This window comes from Lepidochelys kempii, chromosome 8, assembly GCF_965140265.1.
Source record: "Lepidochelys kempii isolate rLepKem1 chromosome 8, rLepKem1.hap2, whole genome shotgun sequence".
Taxonomy (NCBI): domain Eukaryota; kingdom Metazoa; phylum Chordata; order Testudines; family Cheloniidae; genus Lepidochelys; species Lepidochelys kempii.
This window is the reverse complement of record NC_133263.1, coordinates 9,004,519-9,029,129: the sequence shown is the minus strand read 5'-3', so window position 1 is coordinate 9,029,129 and position 24,611 is coordinate 9,004,519. Positions and strand designations below refer to the sequence as shown.

Here is a 24,611-nt window from a genome sequence, read left to right as displayed (position 1 = left end):
AGGTATCTCAGTACTAGAAAAAAGGGTGGGTTTATTGCCGCATTAGCCAACATGCAATAAAATTCTAGTGCAGACAGGGCAGTTCTAGCTTACATATAGGCTAGCAGGTTGAGATGAACACATAGGGAGACCCTAGAACCTGCCTTGTCCACATTTCAAGATGTGTTAGCTAACAATGGTTAAACCTCCCTCCCTAATCCCCTTGATTTTTTTCAAGTGAAGATAATACCACTGTGGGAACTCAAGGGAGAAAGCAAGACAAGTTGGACAGACATCTTAGAAGAAGCTTCTGGCAGTTTTCTGGTCCCCAGCTGCATCCACAGCTCCCTAGTACTTCTATGTGTGGAACCTCTTGCACTCTGCCAGGAAAGGTCTTATTCCACACTTACAGCACCAGCATCACCATTTGGGACCCCCAGCAGAGCTGCTATGTGTATCTTGATTTTACTTTTTGTGTGTGTTAAAGTTGAAAAAAAATTATTGCATTTCCATCTCAGAGTAAACAAGCTAGTGCTTGTGGCTGTGCTGTTTCCTTTTCAAATCTATCACGGTAGGAGCCTATGTAGCATCTTTTAGTAGCTGTGTTATTGAAAGCTACACTACTCACTTTTGAGTTGAACAGGACAGAGCAGAGAGAGAGATCTTCTCCCTCTCTAATTTCTACACTGTTGTGGGCCTGGTACAACCCTGGAGGTTGATGGGATAACTATAACAATGCACTTATTTAGATTTAGTCGTCATTGGATGGACTGCTACCTCGGCAGAAGCCCAACAGCTGCCTCTGATTTGCCAGTGTGAGCCTACTTTCTCCCACTTTGCCTCAGGGATAGTTGTGGTAAATAAATTTCAGAGGAGGACTGATAAATTAAGAACAAAGGGAAATTACCCATTTGGAAGAGGCCTGTATTTCACAGCAGTAGGTGTTGCAGATAGAGAAGAGTACATCACCTCTCTCTCCTTCTATTAGGTCAGCTAGGTAAGGTGGAAAAAAAGGTACGAGAGAGGTGGAGCTTGCAAGGGAGTGGAGGGGGAAGACTATATTAAAGGGGTGAGTGTTATGAAAGATAATCATATGTGGTGAGTTGGTATGTCTACAGCGAAGAATGGGCTGTGGAAGATCTTCCCCAGCACAATTCCATTGTTTCAAAAGAGAGGTGACAGCAGATGAGACAGAACCAGACGCCTACCCAAAAACAGTTTAATGGAACGTGACCACTAATCTGAATCTTATTCTGATTTATGGATCACTTAAAGGAACAGACTTGGAGCCTAGTGCTGAGGCTGCAATCAGCCTTCTGAAAAGGCTGAACAAACCCTTTTTCTGTTTTTTGCTTTTAAGGAAGACTGGGTTGAACAACACTTCAGCTGTAAAGAATTCTAAAGGGTGCATTTCCTGTTTTAACTTGGCTTTACTTAATTTTCATACCTTGCTGCAGTGCAGTCCTACAGAATATGTAGTAAAGACCTGGATAAATAGATATATCTTGCACATCGCCAACCCAGACTCTTATAGGAACCACTAGATGAACGATATTCCAGAAGCACAGACCCTCCCACCCGACAAGCCAATCATGCTGTGTCAAGTGAGTTAAGTAGCACTGAGTAATACAATGAAACCATGAAGCGGGTGATGCAGCTAGGAGATGAGCTGGCAATGACTGCCAATTTTTTCTTGAAAATATGTCTGAAAATGACTTGGTTTCCACACTAAGCAATTATGACTAAGAATCCATCTTCTCTTCCCCCCTCCTTTGCACTGTTGAAAAGGCCTGCCAAACTTATGTTCATTAGCAAGAGTTACCAGTTTCTGAGGCTACAGCAGAATATTAGTTCTTAAGTAAATACAGACCTACTCCATGAGAATATTTAAGTCATGAAGATTTAATACTTAGGGAGATCATGTAAGTGTCTGATCCATTAATGAGGATGATTTTGCTACTAGGACAGAAAAGTCACATTGCAATTCATAGAAAAAAGCATGACTTCTTTTACAGCCATATTCCTGCTGTATTTATCCACAGCTGGCCAACTTAAAATTATTTAACAGAAGTACAAATTTGTAAAGAGTCCCTCTTCTGGTAGGCAGAAGTTTAGTGATGCAGATTCCCTCACCCTGAAATTCATGGGTAGGCAATACTTCCTCTACCCTCCTTTTCATTAGGAGTAAAGGGACGGGTTTTATGTTTGGGAGCCATGAGCAGGAGAGTCCCACAAAAATGCTACCGTGAGGCACTTTACTAAGGAAACTGTTGGTGTTTAGAGAGTCAAACAAAGTGAAAACGTCAGTGATACTCTTAGCAGACTCATCTTAACCAAGGAGTACTTGCCAGTATGGGCACCAGGGCCAACAGAAGTTTCCAGGAATTCGGACTAGTCAAGATTATATTTATGCACATATGCATCATGCCAAACATTTGGTAAAAAATGACCCATGCAAATGTACGCTCTCCTCTCTTTAGATTTGCAGTTGTGTCATTAACCATAGTTCAGAAGATTACTGCTGAGTAGGTAAAAATAGCCAGGTTACAGTAAGACCTACTGAATTTGAAAAACAAAAAACAATTAAGGGCTTTTAAAATTAAACTGCATGTAAAATATTTCAATATTTAAAAGGACACTAGTTTATAATGTTACATGTCTCCATACAGAAATGTATGGGTACATATCTAATGTTAGGTATATAAGCAACATTTTTTCAAGCATTGTTTAAACTTTAATGATTAAACACATGGACTCATGTTTCAGACTAAAGAAAAAGGTGGTATTTGTTAGACCTCTCTATGAAAGAGTATTAGTGTGCCAACAAGTTTAAAAAACTGCAACCTGTTTCAAAATAGTTGTTACTTTTCATTTTTACATTTTGGCATCCATGATTAAAACCAGACTGACCAACAAGATAAACATGGCAGTGATACAAAACATATGGACATATTTAAACTTAACTGTACAAAATAAATTAAAGTTTACAAAAATCTCATGCTAGCTCTGTTAACTGACACAGTCTATGTAGTCTCCTCAGAGAAATATATAAGATTTCTGATTTATTTATTTTTTAATAAGTCAAAGAAAGGATGCTGCAAGGCTTCATCAAGAGTAATTCTTTTGGCTGGATCATATTCCAACATTCTGCGAACAAGGTCAAATAGATTCTGATGATCTGAGTCATGACAATGCATTAATTCCTGAAAGAAAGAAAGAAAGAAACTCATTTACATAGATCCTTCACAAATATGAATCCAGCTGAGAAAGAAATTAATGATTTTGGGGTGTTTTTTTTTTTTTTTTTTTTACCTTTAATGGTTTACAGCGTCTCCTAACATATCGACCTGCAGAACTATGTTCATCCCAGTCCAATTGATCATGCTGAAAATAGCATTTTCTGCATAGAAACAGTTTTATTAAGCAATATTTTCTAAGTTTGATCTTGGAAATATCTACATTTTTCTAAGTAATTCTGAAACAGCATAAAAATTATGTATACTTCATATCCTTCTATACCTGGATTCAAGAACAGATTTTCCAGCTAACATACATACATGAGAAAACCTGTTCTCTATTGCTACAGCAGAATACTGACAACGCAGGTTAATTACTCTCTTTTCCTTGGCATTCAAACCACTAAAACAAACATTTAAACTATATTTACATGACTGACAAGTTAGAGAACCAGAAGCTTCAAAGAAGAGAATGATTTGTCCTCAGCTTAGACTGGTACATGTAAAGGAGAGGATGTCAACCTTAATTATTTTTATAACTCTTATTAGTCTTGTATCATAATTTTGGTTTCTTACATTTAATCTTTTTAGTTTTTGAAAAAAGTTGTCAAAGTGAAATTCTTAGTACAACTGGATATTCTCAAAGTCTTCAGAGACTGTACTCCCAAAACACCTAAAAGCTACTGGGTTCAAATAAAAGCTTGACAAACACACTTGTCAACAACAAGTAGGATGATGTATTTTTGGAGAGGGAGAGGGGGAGGGGAGGACTCAGGAATCTTATCCAGTTTCTGCCAAATGTAAGCATCCATTCCAAAAAATAACTTTTGAAACTTACTTGTAAAAGTAACCAACAAGCAAGCAATTAATGTAACTAACAGTGCTATCTTCCTGAATCTACGGAGACAGCCTTAAAGAAGAAAAGAGTGAGCTATCTAAAGCTTAAATCCAGGCACAACCTGGAGCCCAACCATCCAAGCCTGTCTTCTAGAGGTGCCTGTTATGTTGTGGGGAAGAAATCCTTCCTTTCCAGACCAGACCACTCCACAGTATTGAAATTACTCCATGTCTGCTTCTTTAGTCTCAAAAATGGAGTAACCTTTGTGCTATTTGCTCTCACTCCACCCCTCACTCCCAATGTGCTTGGAATGGATTGGCACAGCAGAAAATCCACTAGCTTCTCTCCAGCTCCATCGCCCAAAACCCACTGCGCACAGAGACGCAGGGAGTTTATAAAGAACTAGGCTCTGAAGTCCAGTCTATGCACTGTCTCCCCACATCCTAGACCCACTACACTGCAGACCCACACCAGTTCCTACCAGTTACGACAGTGTCCTCAGACCCAGAGGACTTGCCCCAATAGAATTATGAACAGACATCTTTCATCTCAAAGAGACTTAACTGTGAAGTCTCTTTCTCTAAATCCATCCATCTTTATTTGTATTCTCAACACTGCTGTGTGTTGGAAATTTTTGGAATGTTACAGCTATCTCCCTCCCATTTCTGCTACCCAAATTTTGCATGCACTTTAAACACTGTTGGAAAGTACAATAAATCTTCTGACTGGTGAGTTACTGATGGACTTAGGAATTGGTCTTATGGATAATCACTTGCACAATTTAGATTTTCAGGGGCTGTTTTTTGATGCTCCAGAATTTCTCAGCACAAATTATAGCTCTTTAAACAAACATCTCGCTGCTTAAGCACAATTCATAATTTATATCACTTCTCTGGCTCTAGGACTTTCTCCCTGCTGAATTTCAAAGTACTGCAGCAACCAAGAGAAACATTACAGTTTCTCTAAAAAGGTCACAAGAATCAAAAGTGTCACACAACCTAAATATAGGGGTTGCTATTAGCTCCCTCTATACCATATTTACCTTGATTTCTTAATCATGTGAGTTGGTAGAGGTCCTAACATTCTCTCCATCATTGCCAAGTGTTCTTTACTATCATGTGTCTGTAGGAAAAAAAAAAGTCATTACAATTTATATACTATTTCTTCCCTTCCACTTAAGTATACTTAATCTACACATCAAATGTCATCCATTGCTTTAATCGCAGAATCATTACACATTACTAAAAAAAAAAATCAGTTATGCAGTGCTGTAAAAAGAAAAGGAGTACTTGTGGCACCTTAGAGACTAACATATTTATTTGAGCATAAGCTTTCGTGAGCTACAGCTCACTTCATCAGATGCAATGCTATAAATATACACTATGCTTTCCAGACAGAGTAAAGTGTTCCCTGAACAAAAGTTTATTATCTAAATAAGATTATACATTCACATTTAATTATTCCAATCTTATCAGCTTCTTTATATTATAGACTGTGTTTAGGAAACTAATATGTACCCACTTTAGCAGCAAAATTTTTTTAAAGATATTGTAGACAACAGAGTTTTCTGAGTAGATCTATATTATAAGAATTTGAATTTAGAGTGACTTTCACCTGAGGAGCTCAAGTTCCTTTGAACATTAAGCTTAAATACCTATTCTTATTAGAACCATTTTACTGACATATAGTCTAAGGGACAGATAGAATGAGTGATGTGCCTGAGATCACTCACTAAGTCAGAGACAGAGTTTTGGGCAGAACCTAGAGGTACTGACTCCATCCATGCTCTAACCCATTAAGACATGTAACTACCACGTCAAAGGTTCTTGAAAGCATAGGAAGCCTTTCAATATCATATCTCCTCCTACTCAGCTATATAACTGCCCCTATACTCTCCTGATCATATACAGTATAAGACCACCACAAAGCCTATGGACTTGTGGCATACCTAGCAATTCACCATGTTCATCTGAATTAATTTTCTGAAACTTTAACATCAACCAAAAGACTACTGGAACCTAGTTCTATCTACTTAATTCCTCCCTGTAAATCACCATATCTACAAATAAATTAATTATGTAACTTTTGGTGTTTTGCTTAAGTTATAAAAGCTAAGAGGATTTTAAAAAAGAATGACTACTTTATATTTTGTAAGACATTGCATGTAACATCATGTTATCTTTATATAAAATGTATCGCTATTTACACTTTCTATTATAATACTTAAATTTGCAAACATATTTTATGCCTCTTATATTTACATTCTTTTAAGTAGATGGCATTAGAAAATCAAGTCAAGAGTCCATAATAAAATGGTACATAACTGCTTAACATACATACCTGAAATACCGTAAGACCAAGGTAATATTCAATTAGAATGCAACCTATACTCCAAACATCACAGGGCTGTGACCACCCCAGCGCTACAAAAGACAAACAAAAATTCCAAAGCATGTTTAATTTTTAGCTTAGGCTGAAACTGTATAAGTCACCAATCAACCTCCACCTATTGTTTGCCTAATTCCTAACCCATTTGTCCTTACCATTTTTCTCTCCCTGAAATCATTTTGACAGTACAGAAAACAGAATTTGGCTGGAAAAAAATGAGAACTCAGTTTTTTTAATGTGCAGCATTGTTGTAGCCATACTGGTCCCAGGATAGTAGAGAGACAAGTTGGGTGAGGTAATATCTTTTATTGGACCAACTTTTGTTGGCAAGAGAAACAAGCTTTCAAGCAATATACAGCTCTTCTTCAGGTCTGGGAAATGTACTCCTTGGGTAGGTCTACACTGCAACTAAATACCTGTGGGCTGGCCTACGTCAGGTGACTCAGGCTTGCAGGGCTTGGGCTGCGGGCCTACAAAACTGAGGTGTGGATGTATGGACTTGGGCTGTAGCCCAAGCTCGGGGACCATACCCCACCCCGGGGACCCAGAGCTGAAGCTCCAGCCTGAGCCTGAACATCTACACTACAATTTTACAGCATCACAGCCTGAGCCAGCTGTCATGGGTCTTTAATTACAGTGTAGTCATACCCAGAGAGTGTCACAGCCAAATATAAGGCAGAACAGATGGTTTAGCAGAAGTAGTTAACCTATATTTCAAGGGGGCGTTTAAGGTGAAATGGCCTGTTAACACCTCTCTGGTCATAGGTGGGGAAAGGAATAGTTAAGAATAAGAAAGTGGCTTTTTGTTGAGCTATTAATAGGGTAAGCCATCATTACCTACTAAATGGTAATAGCAGAAAGGACCATATATTAAATAATTAGGATTATCAACAACTAGTTAGAGCAGTTTATGGAAAATTACAAAGCTCTGGAGTGAACAGTAGTTAAGAAACAAGGTCCAATACATGAGAAGGTCTGAAAGTCTCTACTGACCTAAAATAACTTCAGGAGCTCTGTAATGTCTTGTAGACACTAAGGTGCTGTGATGTTCATTATCAAAAGTTGCGCTTCCAAAATCTACAACTTTGATGTCTGTATTTTTTAGTGTGCGTTCATCCCGCTTCTGTAACAATCAAAATGCACATTTGTTACATTTTCTTAATAGACATGCTTATTTAAAGCTCTAGGTTCATACACATATAATTTTAAAATACCTACAGGTTTCCAATTGACCTAATGACATGATAAACTTCCAGTCCGGCCCTATAAAACAGCACTTCCTCCCTACATTCACTCCCATTCAGCCCAACTCTAAAAAAAAAAAAAAAAAAAAAAAAAAAAAAATCCCACAATAGACAAAGCAAAAGGAACAAGCTGTGCAACTTGTCCTGAAACTTGTCAGAGCAAATATGGGCTGTGTTCAGGGTGGATTTGATTTAAATCATGATTTAAATTATTAGTCAGGAAGACTCGATTTAATCATGGTTTTCTACATAAAAGTGCATTCTTGTTGGCTGTTATAACCTTAATGCATATTCTTCACAACTCAGAGATAGATGTAAGGTTTCATTTTTAGAAGGTACACACTATACATTTTTAAACAGTGATTTATTTTGAAAACTTCAGATTAGTTTTACAGTTAGAAAATGAATGATTGTTTCGTTATTTCATTTACCAAAGGTAATCGAAGCAGGTATTTATGAAGTCATTGGGAGGTGAACTATCTCCAACTCAACAGGTTAATCATTAATATTTGGAGGATTTTCTTGCCACGCTGTATTAGGAGGAGATCATCATCAAATATACATTTAAATCGTTTTATTTAGCTAAAACAACAATGTTAAGTATTCTGGATTTTTTCTTCAACATCAAACATATAATATTTTAACAAAACAAGCATATGTCCCTCACTTCTCACATTTATCTCCAGATTTCTTCTCCTTGTCCACCAGATCTATTCCACCCCCAACAATCTTCTATTCATTGAACTTTTTGAAACTTTGCACTTTTAGAGAGAGGTAAGGGATTGACTCTGTGTACACAAATTTGAAGAGGGACAATAGGGTTGAGGTCTGTTATTTCTCACCTCTATATATTTATTTAAAAACAACATTTTTGCTGTTAACAAGCATGTTACCTCTGGAGACACAAATCCACAGTTTGAGAACTGAAAAACTAAGCATCTCTGATGGTATCTTCTATACTGAGCACCGAGTCCCATTGGGTAGATAGAAAATTAACCTAAATCTATACAGAAGCCTGTGGAACCCCATAAGATTGGATCCCTAATTCATGAAGTATTGGAACTCATTTATAAAACTTTTTCTTAAACGTTACATGAATATATTGTCTCATACTACAGAATTAGAATTTATAATCCCTATTCCATGATGAGATATCTTTGCGCTATAATGTATCTTAATTAAAACTATCTTTCAGTGGATTTTTTTTTATAGAATGCTTTTTGAGGAAAAACTACTGTTTTTGATTAAAAAACATTGATTTTTAATCCACCCTGGTTCTTTTGCTCAGTGCATGTGCACATATGCACTAATGAAAATTCCAAAAATCAACATCCACTGCTGAAAATTCTGTGCCTTCGCTGAACATATCTTAATATTTTATTTTAGAATGTCCCTATTACACTCAACCAACCAATGAGACATAAGGCATAAAGTGGTTTCCAAAGAATGCATGACCCAAACCACAGAGGGTTTTAGATCAACAACTTGAGATGAACTCTAACTTAACTGGAAGCCAGAGCAATCTCTGAATCACAGACATTATGCTTTCTGGGCGAAGCTCTGCTGACGAAGTGGGCAGCCACATTCTGTACCAGCATCTCCAGGTATAGTGCATAAGAGCAAGTCAATCTGAATATGACACAAGGCATGGATAGCTATGGCAAAATCTACATGCAAAATACAATTACAAAACCTTCTTGCTAAAATGCAAGTAAAAAAGCCCTCTTACTCATATTATCTGACCATTCAAATATAGAAGATCCAAAATTGCAAACCTTAGTGACAAAATGCAAACTCAACAGAAAAGGCACATATTACCTCTGCCCTTTCATCTGTTTGTTATCCTTAACATTACACCTCTCTTATCCAGGACTATCCTTTTCCATGCTCTAAATCTTTGGTGCATGCTGATAGACACAGTAACTTACACCACTGTAGATCTAAAGAAACTGAAACATAACTGGATCTCATCCACAAACTGAGGGCAGCAAAGTCCACATTACCTCACTATTTCCATAAGCAACTTGTGCACATTAAAAAAGGAGGAGCAACGTAACAGAACACTATGTTATTGTTACCTTACATAGCAAACCTATTAGGCAGACAAGCAGTTACCCTAACGCTATGCTCTGGGTCTCTCTCAGAAAAGAATGGAAAGCAACCCTCTCCATCCCTGGTCAGGCCCCACTGGCATAGCACCACCTGACAGACACAGAAAAAACAGCATGGACACTTGTCCTTGTCAACTGCCAGAACACTGACCAACACCACCAAACTGTTCTCCATACCATAACCAAATTGATAGAGGTCAAGTAAATCTGAGGCATCATCACTACTGTCTCTACAACCTTCCAAAAAGATTTCCTGAAAATGGGAGTAGATTCAGGACAAAACTGGCACAATTCTCAACATCTAGAGAGTTTCTTGAGCCAGGACCTAACACCATATCTCCATGCTGGACTTTTGCAGCCAGGAAAAACATAAGTTCAACACTCAGTTCTTAGATCAAAAGTTCTCTATGAACCCCCAGAACCTCAGTAAACAACACTAGCCATGTGAGAACTATCAGGTAATATTCTGCTACTTTATAGAGATCGTTTGTTGAAATCAGACCAATCTTGTCAGTTAAGAGGAAAGACAGCACATCTCAATGAACATATGGAAGCTAGCAAAGACAATTTATCACTATAACTTTTACACATGGCAAGTTATTTTTTAAAAGACCAAAGTAAAAGGCAGTGGTAAGGACAGTCCAATGGGAATTGGAATAAAAGATGTAAATTTACCATTTTAGAGTTGTACTTTACTACATAGTCAGACTCCACAAACAAAATATTTTCAGGCTTCAGATCTGTATGAGTCAACTTATTATGATGCAAAACTACAAGAGAAGGAGAAAATGGAAATCAATATTACATATATACATACACACTATTATATATATATTTCCTAAACTTTTTAGACATGCATGCAGACATAAAAGTTTACTTACAATTTATAGACTGACAAATCTGATATGCCATCTGTCTAATGTCATTAATATGAAATGGCAAAAAGCTGTTTTCTTTAATAAAGTCATAGGTACTAAGTCCCAGCAGCTCAAACACAATGCAAACATGACCATGATGATCAAACCATTCCAGCATCTGGACACAGCGGCTTTAAAAAAAAGAAAAGAAAGTAAAGTGAATACTCATCTCATATGTGGCTCATTTTGCAAATCCTTAACTCTTTGGCTTATATTCCATGTTTATACTTACAACATGCTGCTGGGATCCATGGTGTTTAAATACTCCAATACCTGTATTTCTGAACGGGCTGCCTCACGGTATCTACTAACATTTTTCACAATTTTAACTGCTACATGCATTCCTCTCCTTTGAAATAAAGATTAACTACATTAGTTCTCAAACAAACATGCAAAATTCTAATACACCCTGACCACCAAGGACACTGGAAGATTGTGGGCAACGGAGAATTGCAGATTAGTTTTTGGGCATTTAATTTTAGCACTTGAAGGCAAAACAAGTGTTATATGGTTTTTAACAGGAGCTCTGGTTAATTAGCAGGAAGCTAGGTTTTACACTAGCCTCCATTTCCAGATAGCTTCAAGATTTCACCTCAAGCAGAACGTGTTACAGTAGTCTAGTCTCAAGGTGACAAAAATATGGAACAAGGGTCTTCATTTCCAAAGAGGGGAGAGTACTGCAAAAAGTTACTCTGCAATATACACCACATTGTTCTTGATGTTTTCTAATGTCCGTGCTGGCAGCAGTGAAAATTAACTTTGATAAAGGAATAAGAATTAGCTTGCTTTTAGACTGAAGGCTTGTTTCCCACTATTGTAATTTGATAAATCTGCATGTTTTTCATTTTATAATGTTAACACTATAATTAGGGCTGACAAGCGATTAAAAAAAATTTATTGTGATTAATTGCACTGTTAAATGATAATTGAATATCCTTTATTTAAATATTTTTGGGCGTTTTCTACCTTTTAAAATATATTGATTTCAATTACAACACAGAACAAAGTGTACAATGCTCACTTTATATTTATTTTTGATCACAAATATTTGTGCTGTAAAAAACAAAAGAAATAGTATTTTTCAATTCACCTCATACAAGTACTGTAATGCAGTCTCTATCATGAAAGTGCAACTTACAAATGTAGGATTTTTTTTTTTGGTTACATAACAGCATTCAAAAATAGAACACTGTAAAACTTTAGAGCCCATACGCCCACTCAGTCCTACTTCAGCCAACAGCTCAGACAAACAAGTTTGTTTACATTTGCAAGAGATAATGCTGCCCGCTTGTTGTTTACAATGTCACCTGAAAGTGAGAACAGGTACCCGCCCGCATGGCACTGTTGTAGCCAGTGTCGTATTTATGTGTTGGGAATTAATTGAAGTGGCCTTGTTAGTACTGACCACTCCCCCCCCAACTTGGTAAGGCAACTCCCATCTTTTCGTGTGCTGTATATTTATACCTGCTTACTGTATTTTCCACTCCATGCATCTGATGAAGTAGGTTGTATCCCACGAAAGCTTATGCCCAAATAAATTGGTTAGTCTCTAAGATGCCACAAGGACTCCTCATTGTTTTTATTCTGCCCCAAGGAGTTCAGTCAAAATTTAATTAACGCATAAATTTATTAATTTTTTTTTAAAAAAACAAGCATCATCAGCATGGAAACATGTACTCTGGAGTGGTGGCTGAAGCATGAAGGGGCATATGGATATTTAGCATATGTGGCATGTAAAGACCTTGCAGTGCCAGCTACAAAAATGCCATGCTAATGCCTGTTTTCACTTTCAGGTGACATAAATAAGAAGAGGGCAGCATTATTTCCCATAAACATAAACAAACTGGTTTGTCTTAGCGATTGGTCGAATAAGAAGTACGACTGAGTGGACTTGCAGGCGCTAAAGTTTTACATTGTTTTTGTGTTTAAGTGTAGCTATGTCACAACAACAAAAATCTACATTTGTAAGTTGTACTTTCATGATAAAGAGATTGCATTACAGTACTTGTATGAGGTGAATTGAAAAATACTATTTCTTTTGTTTATCATTTTTACAGTGCAAATATTTGTAATAAAAATATAAAGTGAGCACTGTATTTGTATTCTGTGTTGTAATTTAAATCAATATATTTGACAATGTAGAAAAACATCCAAAAATATTTAATACGTTTCAATTGGTATTCTATTGTTTACCATTGCAATTAAAACTGTGATTAATAGCAATTATTTTTTTAATTGCAATTAGTTAATCGCGTGAGTTAACTGCGATTAATGGACAGCCCTAATTGTAAAGTCTTGCTTAAAGCTGAGCACAGATCCAAGCAATTCATCCTCTCTCGCTCATTCAGATGTTGTCTCTCCAGTTGATTAGTTGAATGGTAATGATTTAAAAATCATTCAGGATGTGACACCAAAATCCTGAAAAGGACCAGTCAAATGACAGCATGAACTAACCATCAAAAGGAGATGAAGAAATCAACTATAACCATGATAGGGGAACAGGAGATATGAAACATGGTTAATTACTTTAATCTGCAGCTTGAAGTACATTTTTGAAATGATCCAATACACACAGAGGAAGGAGGGGAATGTTTTGATCAAAAAATATGCCAGTTCCTTGATAAACAATCATAATATTCTATGAGGAAGAACAACATTGTCTTACTGTGTGTTCGTAAGAGGTTTGATGAATACGTTAAAAAACCACCGTTATCTAGTGGACTGAATAAATTGTTATGAGCTAGAAACTCCAGTCTCAAACTCCTGAATAGTAACTTCAACAACAATAATGCTGGTTCACTCACTTGTGGCCTTATCAACAGCAATTTCAGTTTCCCCATCTGTGATGTAGAGTTACTACTACTTATCCGCCCAGCAATTAACGAGGAGTTGCTGTTTAGTTGATGTTTGTACTGTAGTTTTTTAAAAGCAGTGTTAAATATTATAAACTGGCCTATTTCTGAAGGAAACACTGTGCTAGCAGACATTTCCCAAGGGAAATGTGATCACAGAACAAGCTTATGCTGTCTGAGAAACAAAAAAAAAGAAATATTCCATAACCAGGAATATTTTTTCATATATTTTTCAGTTTGCTTACTTAGTGCGCTGGCCAGCATTTTGTGTATAACCACAGTTTCACTGTTTCCCAAATGTTGTAAGTGCTGTGTGTCTTTTGCATAGCAACAGGATAGAGAAAACAGTTAAAGATAGTAAAATATAATTGAAGAACCACACAAAAATTGATGGGCAAACTCAGCAGCAGGTGCAATAGTATCTGAAACTACATTTATTTTTAAAGTGTGACTAGATTTCAGGTTTGTGATGTCCCTTCAATACTGATAAACACAAAGACTCTCTCAGAATATATGACATTACATTTTATCTGAATCTGCATTTTGTGTCAAAGCAATATAACATTTGGACTATCATTTCTGATCCCAGCCAAGGGTTTTGTTGAGACAGTGCCCTTAAGAAGATAACTAACATACTTACATATTGTGATCAATGCATTCCACTACTTTTCCAAATGCTCCTTCCCCTAACGTGGCAATAATTTCATCTAAAAAGAACAAACACAAGTTAGAACAATTACTGACCTACTCAACCAATGATGAATGCTATTAATGTAAGATTTTAAAATGTGCCATTATAAAAGCGTAATTAAACTTAAATCTCAGCATTTGAATATGTTACGTTATTGGACAAGTGTCATGGAAACAATTAACTATCTCTTGATCTAATCTCAAGCTTCAGTTACTACTTTGGAACTTTCTGAATAATAGTATTTAAATTATACAGAAAAGATATGCAAAAGAACAAAAAAGCACAAAAGAACAAAACAAAGAACAATGAAGATTTCTTTAGCCCCCCTCCTCTGACATACTATTCTAAACAGAGTTTCTGCTGAAAAGCTTTTTTAAAACAAGTGTTGAAAAATGTTCTATACATCTTGCTCTTAGTACGTCTCCACTTTCACAGACCAGGTGACCCTCCTCATCATCCTCTACACTCCTGGATCCTTTCCTTCGGTGACTCTTCTGGAAACGGCACCAAGATCGTCCAGCCAATCAATATATGACAGTGAATTCAGGGCAGAATACGCAATTCATTCAGCAGGGAGATATTCAGGCATTCAGTTACGCACCAGGGCACGAACAGTTGGCAGGAGCAATTTCAAATTCAGTCCCCAGAAATTCACAGGGCACAGTTTATGTTACAGAAGAAAAACATGGCAAGGAACAGATTTTCAGATAAATACTTCAAGTGATAAAGCAACAGAAAACAAAACACAATTGTCTCTCAAACACTGGTTTAATTGAAGACTAAAAGATTAAGACTGCAATGTCATTACTTAGTAATAGCTTGCTATTAAACTGGAAAAAATAATCTTTATTGTATTGTGTATATATACAGTCTTTTAACCAGGGGAGAGTTCCTTGACTGACCAGTAAAAGGTTTTAAAACAATGGTTTTAGAAATTAAATATTACTTTTTTCATATTTAGAGAAACAAAAGAAAAATTTACTCAAAAAGCCCTTGAACTGCCATGTATAATCTAACACATCTTTCTGCTTCTACTGAAGAGTGGGGAAGTATGAATAATTAGAATCATAAAACTTAGAGCTGAAGATATTCATGCTATCTGGATTTTTTTTTTTTACTGTGCCTATTTGCTTATCCAATCTTCAATAAAACATTCAACAGCCATCAGTCAGACACATGAATGATCAAAATTATGCGAGGAGCAAGATATGGAAGAGAAAGGTCTCTCTTAGCACATTACAGGCATCAGTTACATGTCATGTTTATCCATTAAATTTAAATACAAGGATACATTATTTCAATTCTTTTTTAGTACTGGAATTCAGCAGTGTCTCAAACTGGCTGCAAAATAGCTGTTTGACCACACTGTGAAGCAGGAAAGGTCCCTGCATTTGTTTCCAGAACAGAATTTAGAGGATGTCAGTAACCTAACTATTGGCCAAAGGATATTTCCAATGGAACCAAGTCTTGGATAGAACAGTACTAATGATAAAATTTTTCCTAGTATTATCTGTTTACTCTGTACCAAAATTCTCATCTAATAAGTATATATACACACACTTTATATATACACAGGAAGAGATTCAGCTATGAACCCTTTATATATAAAATATATCTGTCCAAGGTACTTGTGGCTTAGGAATTGAAGTTTTAATCACTAATCTATTAATAATAAAGTTAAAAATTACTCATACCGAATGTGAATGGTGACTGGAGCAATGTCGTCTCTTATGCTTCCTTTTATGACTACTTTTCCTGCCCCGACCAGAGGATTTGCTATAGTGGTGATGGTGACTCTTTTCATAGCCTCTGTGATAATGCCTGTGGTCATATACTTCACAGAAGTCATTTCTGTATTCCTCAACATATCTCCGGTCGTGATGATCTCTCTCATTTATGGATCTATCGTCCAAATAATGACTGAAAATACATTTAAAGTGAATTTTCTCCACTTTAAAAATACTTATGTTCCGACAAGAAAAATTTGAGTTGCTAATGCTTAACTGAACATTTATGGCATTTTTATTTACAGCACGAATTCTGCTTTATATCATCTCCCCCTCTAGCAAACAGCTAGAGATTTTCAGGCTAATTTATATGAGGAAGCTGGTTAAGTCATCTGTCTAACATATATTACCTTACTTTGGAACTGGGTAAGCAGAATAACCTGTACAAGTAACAAGAAATCCAGATCCAAATAGGAAATATTTGTCTCAACAGCTGGCATAATTCCATTCCAACAACTCAAAATGTCTCTTTAAAACATACAAAAAATCAAAGATAAAGTGCAAACCCACCCTTTCTTTGGTATACACCAATGATCCTCTTCCATGTCCTTAAAACACACAAGCATAAAAGACACAAACTTAAAACCAATTTGCCATCCTGAAAAATCTAAAAGGGAGCTACTCTTATTATTAGTACTCTCCATTAACACACTAAGAACCAGAGAGATTTTTGGGTTTAAAACTCTCCCCTCACAAAGCAGGGGCCATGAAAGCTGCAGAGCAAGGAAAAGAGCACCTCGTGTTGCCGCACATCCACTCCTACCATTTTAGAAGCAAATTGATGAGCTCTTTAAAATGTGGTCTTCCGCTTTCAAAGGAAGGACACAGAACACTATATCCCCTCTTAAAGGAAAAAGAGAGAGAAAAGCAAGACACCTGAACAATGAATTAAAGCAATCTAACCCATACTTACCCTCTTATGAAATGTTCTAAGAGAGCTAAACTTCACCTCCCTCCCCTATCCTCATACATGAGAAACATTTTATTTGAAATTTAATACTACATATTGTATTTCAATATAAATCCTTGCTATGTGGGTATTCACAGAAACAGATTACATGTTAATATTTTGTGTCAGAGAATCACAGTTAAATAATTTAGATCATTGTATCAGCAAAACAAATTCTCTCAAATCTGGCAAATAATGAGCCAAATCCTAAAGGAATTACTTGTCTTGTCTGCTCAAAACATTTTTTTGATTTAATTTTATTTACAATTAGAGATATCAGTAATTGGTAACCCAAGAAGTCTTTTACCTGTCTGAAACTTCAAGATGATGTGATTTATAGGGTTTGCTTTCTTGTACACTGCTGTGGGACCTCTTTTTGCGTTTATGGGGAGCACTGTGCTTTCCTTGATCCCAGCTTTTTCTATCATCCCACTCAGAGCAATGACTTCGTTTTGAATGCCGCATCTGTCATGGAAACATTTAAAGGGAAAGAAGGGTTATATTTTAGTATACACTGAAATGATACAGTCTACTAATCCAGATTCAACAGGCTGGTTCATACAGAAATCAGTTTACCACCGCTCGTTGGGGGTGGCTTAATCATATCAGTGGGAGAGCTCTCTTCTGCCGGCATAGAGCAGCTACATAGGAGACCTTACAGCAGTGCAGCTGTAAGATCCATAGTGCAGATATAGCCTAAGAGTTGTATATAGTTAGGACTCTGTGTTGTCAAGATATAAAAATGGCTACAGATTAAGTCCTCATCCTACACTAAGGGCTTGTCTTCATGTACAGCACTGCAACTGTGCTGCTATATTGCTTTAGTGAAGGTGTTACTACGCCGATGGGAGAGCTTCTCCTATTGGAAGTTAATTCACCTCTCTGTGAGGTGGTAGCTATGTTGACAGGAAAAGCTCTCCCATCGACACAGCACTGTCTACACAGGGGGTTAGGTTGGTATAACTATGTGGCTCAGGAATGTGCATTCTTCACACCCCTGAGCCACAGTTATACCGATATAGGTCTGTAGTACAGACCTGTCCTGAGATTTTCCAGAGTAGACTTCTGCTCAGATAGAGAGCCCCCACTGATTTTAGAAACTCCACACAGGTGCACGGGTCTTACAATAGTGAACCTCTATGCAAACTTGGAGCAAAGTGCTTACATACCAAAAGTTGGCAGAAACATTTTTAAAAAGAAAAAGGAGTACTTGTGGCACCTTAGAGACTAACCAATTTATTTGAGCATGAGCTTTCGTGAGCTACAGCTCACTTCATCGGATGCATACCGTGGAAACTGCAGCAGACATTATATACACACAGAGATCATGAAACAATGCCTCCTCCCACCCCACTGTCCTGCTGGTAATAGCTTATCTAAAGTGATCATCAAGTTGGGCCATTTCCAGCACAAATCCAGGTTCTCTCACCCTCCACTCCCCCACACACAAACTCACTCTCCTGCTGGTAATAGCCCATCCAAAGTGACAACTCTCTTCACAATGGATACTTGCACATTGTGAAGAGAGTTGTCACTTTGGATGGGCTATTACCAGCAGGAGAGTGAGTTTGTGTGTGGGGGAGTGGAGGGTGAGAGAACCTGGATTTGTGCTGGAAATGGCCCAACTTGATGATCACTTTAGATAAGCTATTACCAGCAGGACAGTGGGGTGGGAGGAGGCATTGTTTCATGATCTCTGTGTGTATATAATGTCTGCTGCAGTTTCCACGGTATGCATCCGATGAAGTGAGCTGTAGCTCACGAAAGCTCATGCTCAAATAAATTGGTTAGTCTCTAAGGTGCCACAAGTACTCCTTTTCTTTTTGCGAATACAGACTAACACGGCTGTTACTCTGAAACCCATTTTTAAAAAGCGGACCTATTTCCATTCAACTATATATTGCTCAGGATCTGAAAATTATTCTCTCTTTCTCTGCAGATGGAATCCCGCAAAACTCCCAGGGTAGAATTTTTATCCTTGAAATGATCAAGATATCCACCACTCTCTAGACAAAATTTCCTGATATACGTCAGCAACAGCTTTCCCCTTCCACCATAAATTAGCTCCATTAAACAAATTCCATTATTTTGTACCCCTTCAAGTCCCTCCCCCTGGCTAGCTTACCTCTTTTTATCCTGTTACACATTATTCAGCTGCCCTCTACCTCCCTCCCAACTGTACTCCGAACTACATACTATATGAAATGTACAACTTAATAGATCTTACTGTTATTAGAGCAAATTTTTAGAAGACATTTTGGAATATTAGTTCACTTCAAAAACTCAAAGAATGTTTTTCATCACTATGCAAATTAAGGAAGATCTATGGAATGCAAACCACTATGGACTTTTAAAATGTGTTATTTACAAAATTACAGGTAGCATCAAACTGTTAAGGGAACACTGAGTAAATCAGAGGTGTGCTGCTAGTTGTGACACAAAGAAATCCTACACATTATATAGCGGGGGGGCACCTCGCTTGGAGGATGTTTGATTAAGCATAACAATTTCAAGTTAATTTAGTGTCTAGTCTTTTTTTGAAGACAGGATGTGGATGAATGAAGATTTAAAAACCTATCAATCACAGCAAAGTAACCCACAAGGACAAGTCTGATATTCCATTGGGGTTTAAACTTCCGAAGAGAAAATAGTCAGTGACTAAACAGAAAAAAAAAAAAATGTCTTTGCCGATAATTCAAGAGGTTGTGATGGGATTTTATTTTGGTGTATTAGAATCTAGAGAGAATAATTCTTGGAAGGCAGCACAAAATTCAAGTGTTCATTGCTTTTTCAAGACAGAAAGAATACTTTCCTAAACGTAAAATAAGGAAAGGGGTGGTAAAGGCTAGAAAAAACAGGTTATCCTAAAACACTCAGGGTTGAGAAAATGTGGAAGAAGTGAGTAAATGTTTCCACAAATAACTTACTTGTTTTATATAAATGCTTTGTGTTTTCTTTTTTATTTTTCCTGACTGTTTAAGACTTGGATGTGTACATAAATCTTTTTTCGCCCTAAACTTGTTACATTTAGTTACAAGGAAAAATAAAACAGGGATAAGTTGTCTAACTTATCTTCCCTCAGTATCTTACATTTTATGATTACACTGACATTTGTCTTAAGTGACGACTTAAGTGACTGAAAAAAATAATTTACTTAATAAATGAGATCTTCAAATAAAGATGGAACAAAACTGTCCAAATTTATCCCTCATGCCTCCATAAAAGCCAACAGCAATACACCTCCTTCCCTCCTCTCCTCCAGGTTTCTTATGCAATATGATTTCCTGGTCATTGGCCAGTAGGGGCTCACAGGAACACCGTAGGTGGAGATGGTAGCTTCAGGCCTCACATCCATATCAGTATGCTTTGCGGAGAGGAGGAAAAGAAAACCACCTCCTCACTTGAAAAAATAAAGTGAAAGAATCAATTTTTCACTGTTCCTGGCTCCAATTCACTAACGCAAGGAAAGTGAGAGAACCCTTAAGTCAATCCTTTTGAGGAGAGCGAGGAATGAACAAGAATGAGAATAGGCAATGGTATGGTGATCAGGAAAAGACTGAGATAAAGTACATTTTCTTAAAAATATTTATTCATACAGAACTGAAGTTTATAGAAGTTATGTTTATTTTCAAACTTTATGCCATAAACCAGTGTATGCTTGTAACTGTTGTTTTTTGTGCTGTATGTTAACTTGGGTACTCAAAAGTAAACAATCTTCAAACATTTTTTCCAATAAAATCCACATTATAACAAAGTTTATACAATTAGCTCTTTATATGTTATTTTATATGTAACTAATATATAAACCAGTAACTGTATATGTATTAATTCAGAATATAAGTTAAGATATTGCACAGATTTATTTTGCCAGTCTTACTGTAACACGGAGCCAGATTTTAGAATTATCTATAGAATCACATTCTGAACCTAGTGCCTAGGTAAATATGCAGCACTGCAATACTATAATCCATACTAACCACAGTTCTTAAACTCCATTAGCACAGAACTATGCAGGTGTTTTTCAAGTTAGCTGCTCTGCCAGAAAGAAGTGCAGGAGCAGATACAGAGTTTCTGCTGTCAAGTGTTCGATGTAGTGACCGCTGAGACAGGCACATGGCCTTACTGACAAGCAGAAAAAAAAATTAGGGAACAGCTATACAATCAGGAAATCAAAGTCCATTTGTACATCCAAAGTGGTCTTCTGAATACATATTTTAAAATGTGGAACAAACATATACACACATACATATATAGCGTGCTAGTAACTCATACCACATATTAAGACAAATTCTAAAATTAAAGTATAAAACTACAATCATCATACTTGAATAAGATTGCAATGAGAAGGCAAGTGAATGACCACTCATTTCAGAAACTGATCACTGACAATTATATCAGCAATTCTGACTTGTCTCTCCACACCTGGAAGCATTTCTTAACTCTGAAGTTTATACAAAGAATATTATGAAACAACAGCATCAGAATGTTGTTAATTTGATCAAATTCGCTTTTTTTTTACTTCTGACAATGGTAAGAAATACTTCCTACCAATTTTCTTTCAAACAGATTTTTAAAAAATCACTTCTATCATCAGTTTTTAAAAGAAGAGAAAGCACAGTGTTACAAGAGAGGATGAATCAAAAGGTATAAAAATGATCTACTAGATCCTGCAAACGTGGTTAACTTTACTACTGTGAGTAGTCCCAGTGAAATCAATGAAGTTACTCAGGGTAGTAAAGTTAAGCACATGCATAAGCATTTCCAGAATCAGAGCCTACCTGACTATATTTTCAGCGAGAAGCCATTCCCCCATATACCCCTCCACTCCTCACCTTTTGTCTCCATGCCCTACTCCAAAACCATTCCTCTTTATATCCATGCCTATTAATTGAAGACTTCAATTTCTCTCTTTTTAGGATGAGGAAGTTTCCTCTTCCCTTCATTCAGCTGCAAATTAATGAGGATTCCAGTTTTTATCATCACACCCTAACCAATTCAGTCTTGCAAAAGTGAGGCAGTTGTTAGGCCCGGAATGCACCAGAAAATTAAGTCAGCCTAACTACTTCACTCAGGGGTGTGAAAAATCCACATCCGTGAGTTGCATAGTTAAGTTGACCTAAATCCCCATGTAGACAGGTAGACTAAATCAACAGAAGAATTTGCTACTGCCTCTTAGGGAAATGGATTACCGACTGCCAAGAAAAGACCCTCCCATTGGCTTCGGCAGCATCTATGCTAAAGCGCTGCAACGGTTCAGCTGTGTCACTGTACCATATCGAGTGTATGCAAATTAAATGTAAAAAAGGTACCCAGAGAGTACTAACCAATCGTGCAAGGAAAGGGAAGACCCAATTCCCCTAAACTGCCTGTATCCCAGGTCCATCACAGGCCATCCTCCTCCCCATGAGCTACCATGGGAGCCAAGGCGCACTGGGACGCTCCTGCAAAGGGCCCCCGGATGTAAGAGCTGTGGGGGCCGATGGCCCAGCATGGGTAGGGAAGGCTCCTCTACTGACACCTGCTTCCTTTGCCAACCGCGATCTACAGTCAGGGTCCAAGGCCCAAGTCTCCCTGGCATTTCCGGGGTGGGGTGTGCGGGGGCGGTTTTACCAGCAGGGTTCTCACCGCGGGGGTTATCTGCAAACTGGGCAGGTGCCAGCGCCACCCCTGTGACAGCCCAACGAAGCCTGTCCAGAAATGAATCACCCCCACGAGCCCTCACCTTCCCCCCCTCCAGGCCCTTCCCCCCCCCAAATTACCCCCCTCAGGCCCTTTCCCGCTACAATTACCCACCCCTCGGGCAGCGCCCTGCCCCTCCCGAAGCCCCGCGCCACAGCGCCCTAGCGACCAGCTTGGAGCTCAGCCGCCTCGAGTCCACCACGACGTCGGCCTCCCCCGGCCCCTGACATGAGATTGGGATGCGGGAGAGGTCACCGTCGTCACTTACGGCAGGCGAGGAGCTGACCGAAACCCTCCACAAACACAAACAAAATGGCGGCCGCGCCCAGCCTTAGGTACCTGCAGTTCGCTTCCCGCCCGCCCCCGGTGCGGGATGGCGTCACACGCACCTAGCAGGGGATGGGATAAGAAAGGAAGAACGAGACTCCGCCCCTTAGCGGGAGCGGCGGCAGGGAAGCATTGAGGCTCCGAGACTCCGCCCCGTTGGGGGGAAAGGGAGACACTCCCGACTGCCCACCTGGTGGGGGGACGAAGGAGGAGCAGAGGTTTATCCCCTATTTGTGGGGCTCTGTAAAGCGAGGCAGAAGGATTCTGCCCTGCTGGAGGGGGGAGTTAAAGGGAGGCTGTGCAATGGGAGCTGTGGAAAGCACTCAGCTGCCCACAGGCCCTTGCGCGCTGTGGGCCAGAACCTCAAAGATATTTTACATACCTAACTCCCATTGAACTCAGTGGCGTTTGGGCACCCAAATAACTCTGAGGATCTGGCCTTGGGGACCTATCCCACCCTACTGGACTCATTCAGTTACTCACAGACCTGCACCACCAGTGGCTCTCCTTGCCCCTTGGCAGCCGGACCCATGGGGGAGTCCGATTTCTGGAGGAAAACAACCCCCCAGGAAGGATGTGAGAGAATTAATACTGTGATAGCTGCACCCAGGGCAGCTGCTGCTAACCACACCAGTGAATAATGCAGTAACATGTCCTTATTGCTCCTGACCCAGGATTTCCTGAGTTCCTATGCCCTTGGCTGTGCAGGAGATGAAGATGTTTAGTATCTCCACCATCTCTCTCAGCCGATCTACCTGCAAAGCACGCAGCCCGCTCTGTCTAGGCTGCTTTCCGCTGGGGACTCATTTTTGCACTTCCCTCTGGGAGGATACAGCTTTTGCTATTTTGCAGAGAATTTTGCTCAGGCTCCATACTGAGCTGTCTGTATCTGTGACAGCAGAGCAGGACCCTGAGCAGATGGCCGCTAGGTCAATGCTAGAACCTGTGCTGGTGCTGCTCCGTTACGTTCGTGGAAGAACTCTATTCCACAACCCATGCTTTGGACTCATGTCCCGCCTGGCTGGTGAAGGCTAGTGGGGAAACACTTAGTCCTTTTCTGATGGAGAATGTCATGACCTCCTTTAAGGAAGGACATCCTGATCTTCCATTTCTGGCTAGGATTATGGAGCAGGTTACATAGATGCCTCTGAGTTTCTCAATCCTTGTCAGTCTGGCTTCAGAACAGGTTACGGCACCTGAAACTGCACTGGTCAATGATTTTCTGGCAATAGCTAAAGATCAACTGGCCATACTGATATTACTCGATCTATTACACATTGATCATGGACTGCTGCCAGCTCACTTGGGGACTTAGCTGCTGTGGTGGCTTCATTCTCTCCATATAAGAGATCCCAGAGAGTAGTTTTAGGTAATTATTTTTCTCTCCTGGGGGTACCACACAGGGCCCCGTCATATCCCTCCTCTTCAGTAAAGGTGGAGGAAATAGGGAGGAGACATGGGATGAAATCTCATATTTTCTATATGCTGATAATACTCAGCTCCATCTATCCATTTTGCCTGACCCAGAGAGTGTGGTTTAGTTTCATTCTCAATATACGAGCATGGATGAGAGTGAGCTAGCTGAGGAGACTGTGATGATGGTAAGCAAACGG

At 38.6% G+C, this 24,611-nt stretch overlaps 1 protein-coding gene across 23 annotated transcripts; it reads right to left on the bottom strand.

The window, feature by feature from the left end:
* Window positions 1-1,389: 1,389 nt before the first annotated feature.
* CLK4 (CDC like kinase 4) lies at window positions 1,390-23,069 on the bottom strand. 23 transcript variants are annotated; one of them, XM_073355444.1, is made up of 14 exons: window positions 23,011-23,069; window positions 20,970-21,114; window positions 17,300-17,457; window positions 15,951-16,176; window positions 14,660-14,750; window positions 14,206-14,272; window positions 10,946-11,062; window positions 10,678-10,844; window positions 10,472-10,566; window positions 7,435-7,564; window positions 6,394-6,476; window positions 5,096-5,175; window positions 3,292-3,379; window positions 1,390-3,182 (listed from the first exon to the last, which is right to left on the bottom strand). In XM_073355444.1, the coding sequence occupies exons 3-14, from the start codon at window positions 17,455-17,457 to the stop codon at window positions 3,042-3,044; spliced, it is 1,443 nt and encodes a 480-aa protein (XP_073211545.1). In that variant the 5' UTR covers window positions 20,970-21,114; window positions 23,011-23,069; the 3' UTR covers window positions 1,390-3,041. The 23 variants fall into 23 exon arrangements, with proteins under 23 accessions (XP_073211545.1, XP_073211539.1, XP_073211541.1 ...); XM_073355438.1 differs by lacking the exon at window positions 20,970-21,114 and adding an exon at window positions 21,825-21,939 and having other exon boundaries at window positions 22,940-23,027; XM_073355440.1 differs by lacking the exon at window positions 20,970-21,114 and adding an exon at window positions 21,825-21,939 and having other exon boundaries at window positions 23,011-23,027.
* Between the last annotated feature and the right edge of the window lie 1,542 nt (window positions 23,070-24,611).

What these genes read in the sequence shown, in the direction of transcription:
- CLK4 (XM_073355438.1), bottom strand. Translation starts at nt 21,935, where the DNA reads ATGAAGGGAAGAGGAAACTTCCTCATCCTAAAAAGAGAGAAATTGAAG. An exon ending in TAAAGTACAACTCTAAAATG is followed by an intron (nt 7,565 to 10,471) that starts GTAAATTTACAT and finishes TGATTGTTACAG; the next exon opens with AAGCGGGATGAACGCACACT. An exon ending in TTGGTCTTACGGTATTTCAG is followed by an intron (nt 5,176 to 6,393) that starts GTATGTATGTTA and finishes TTTTTCCTACAG; the next exon opens with ACACATGATAGTAAAGAACA.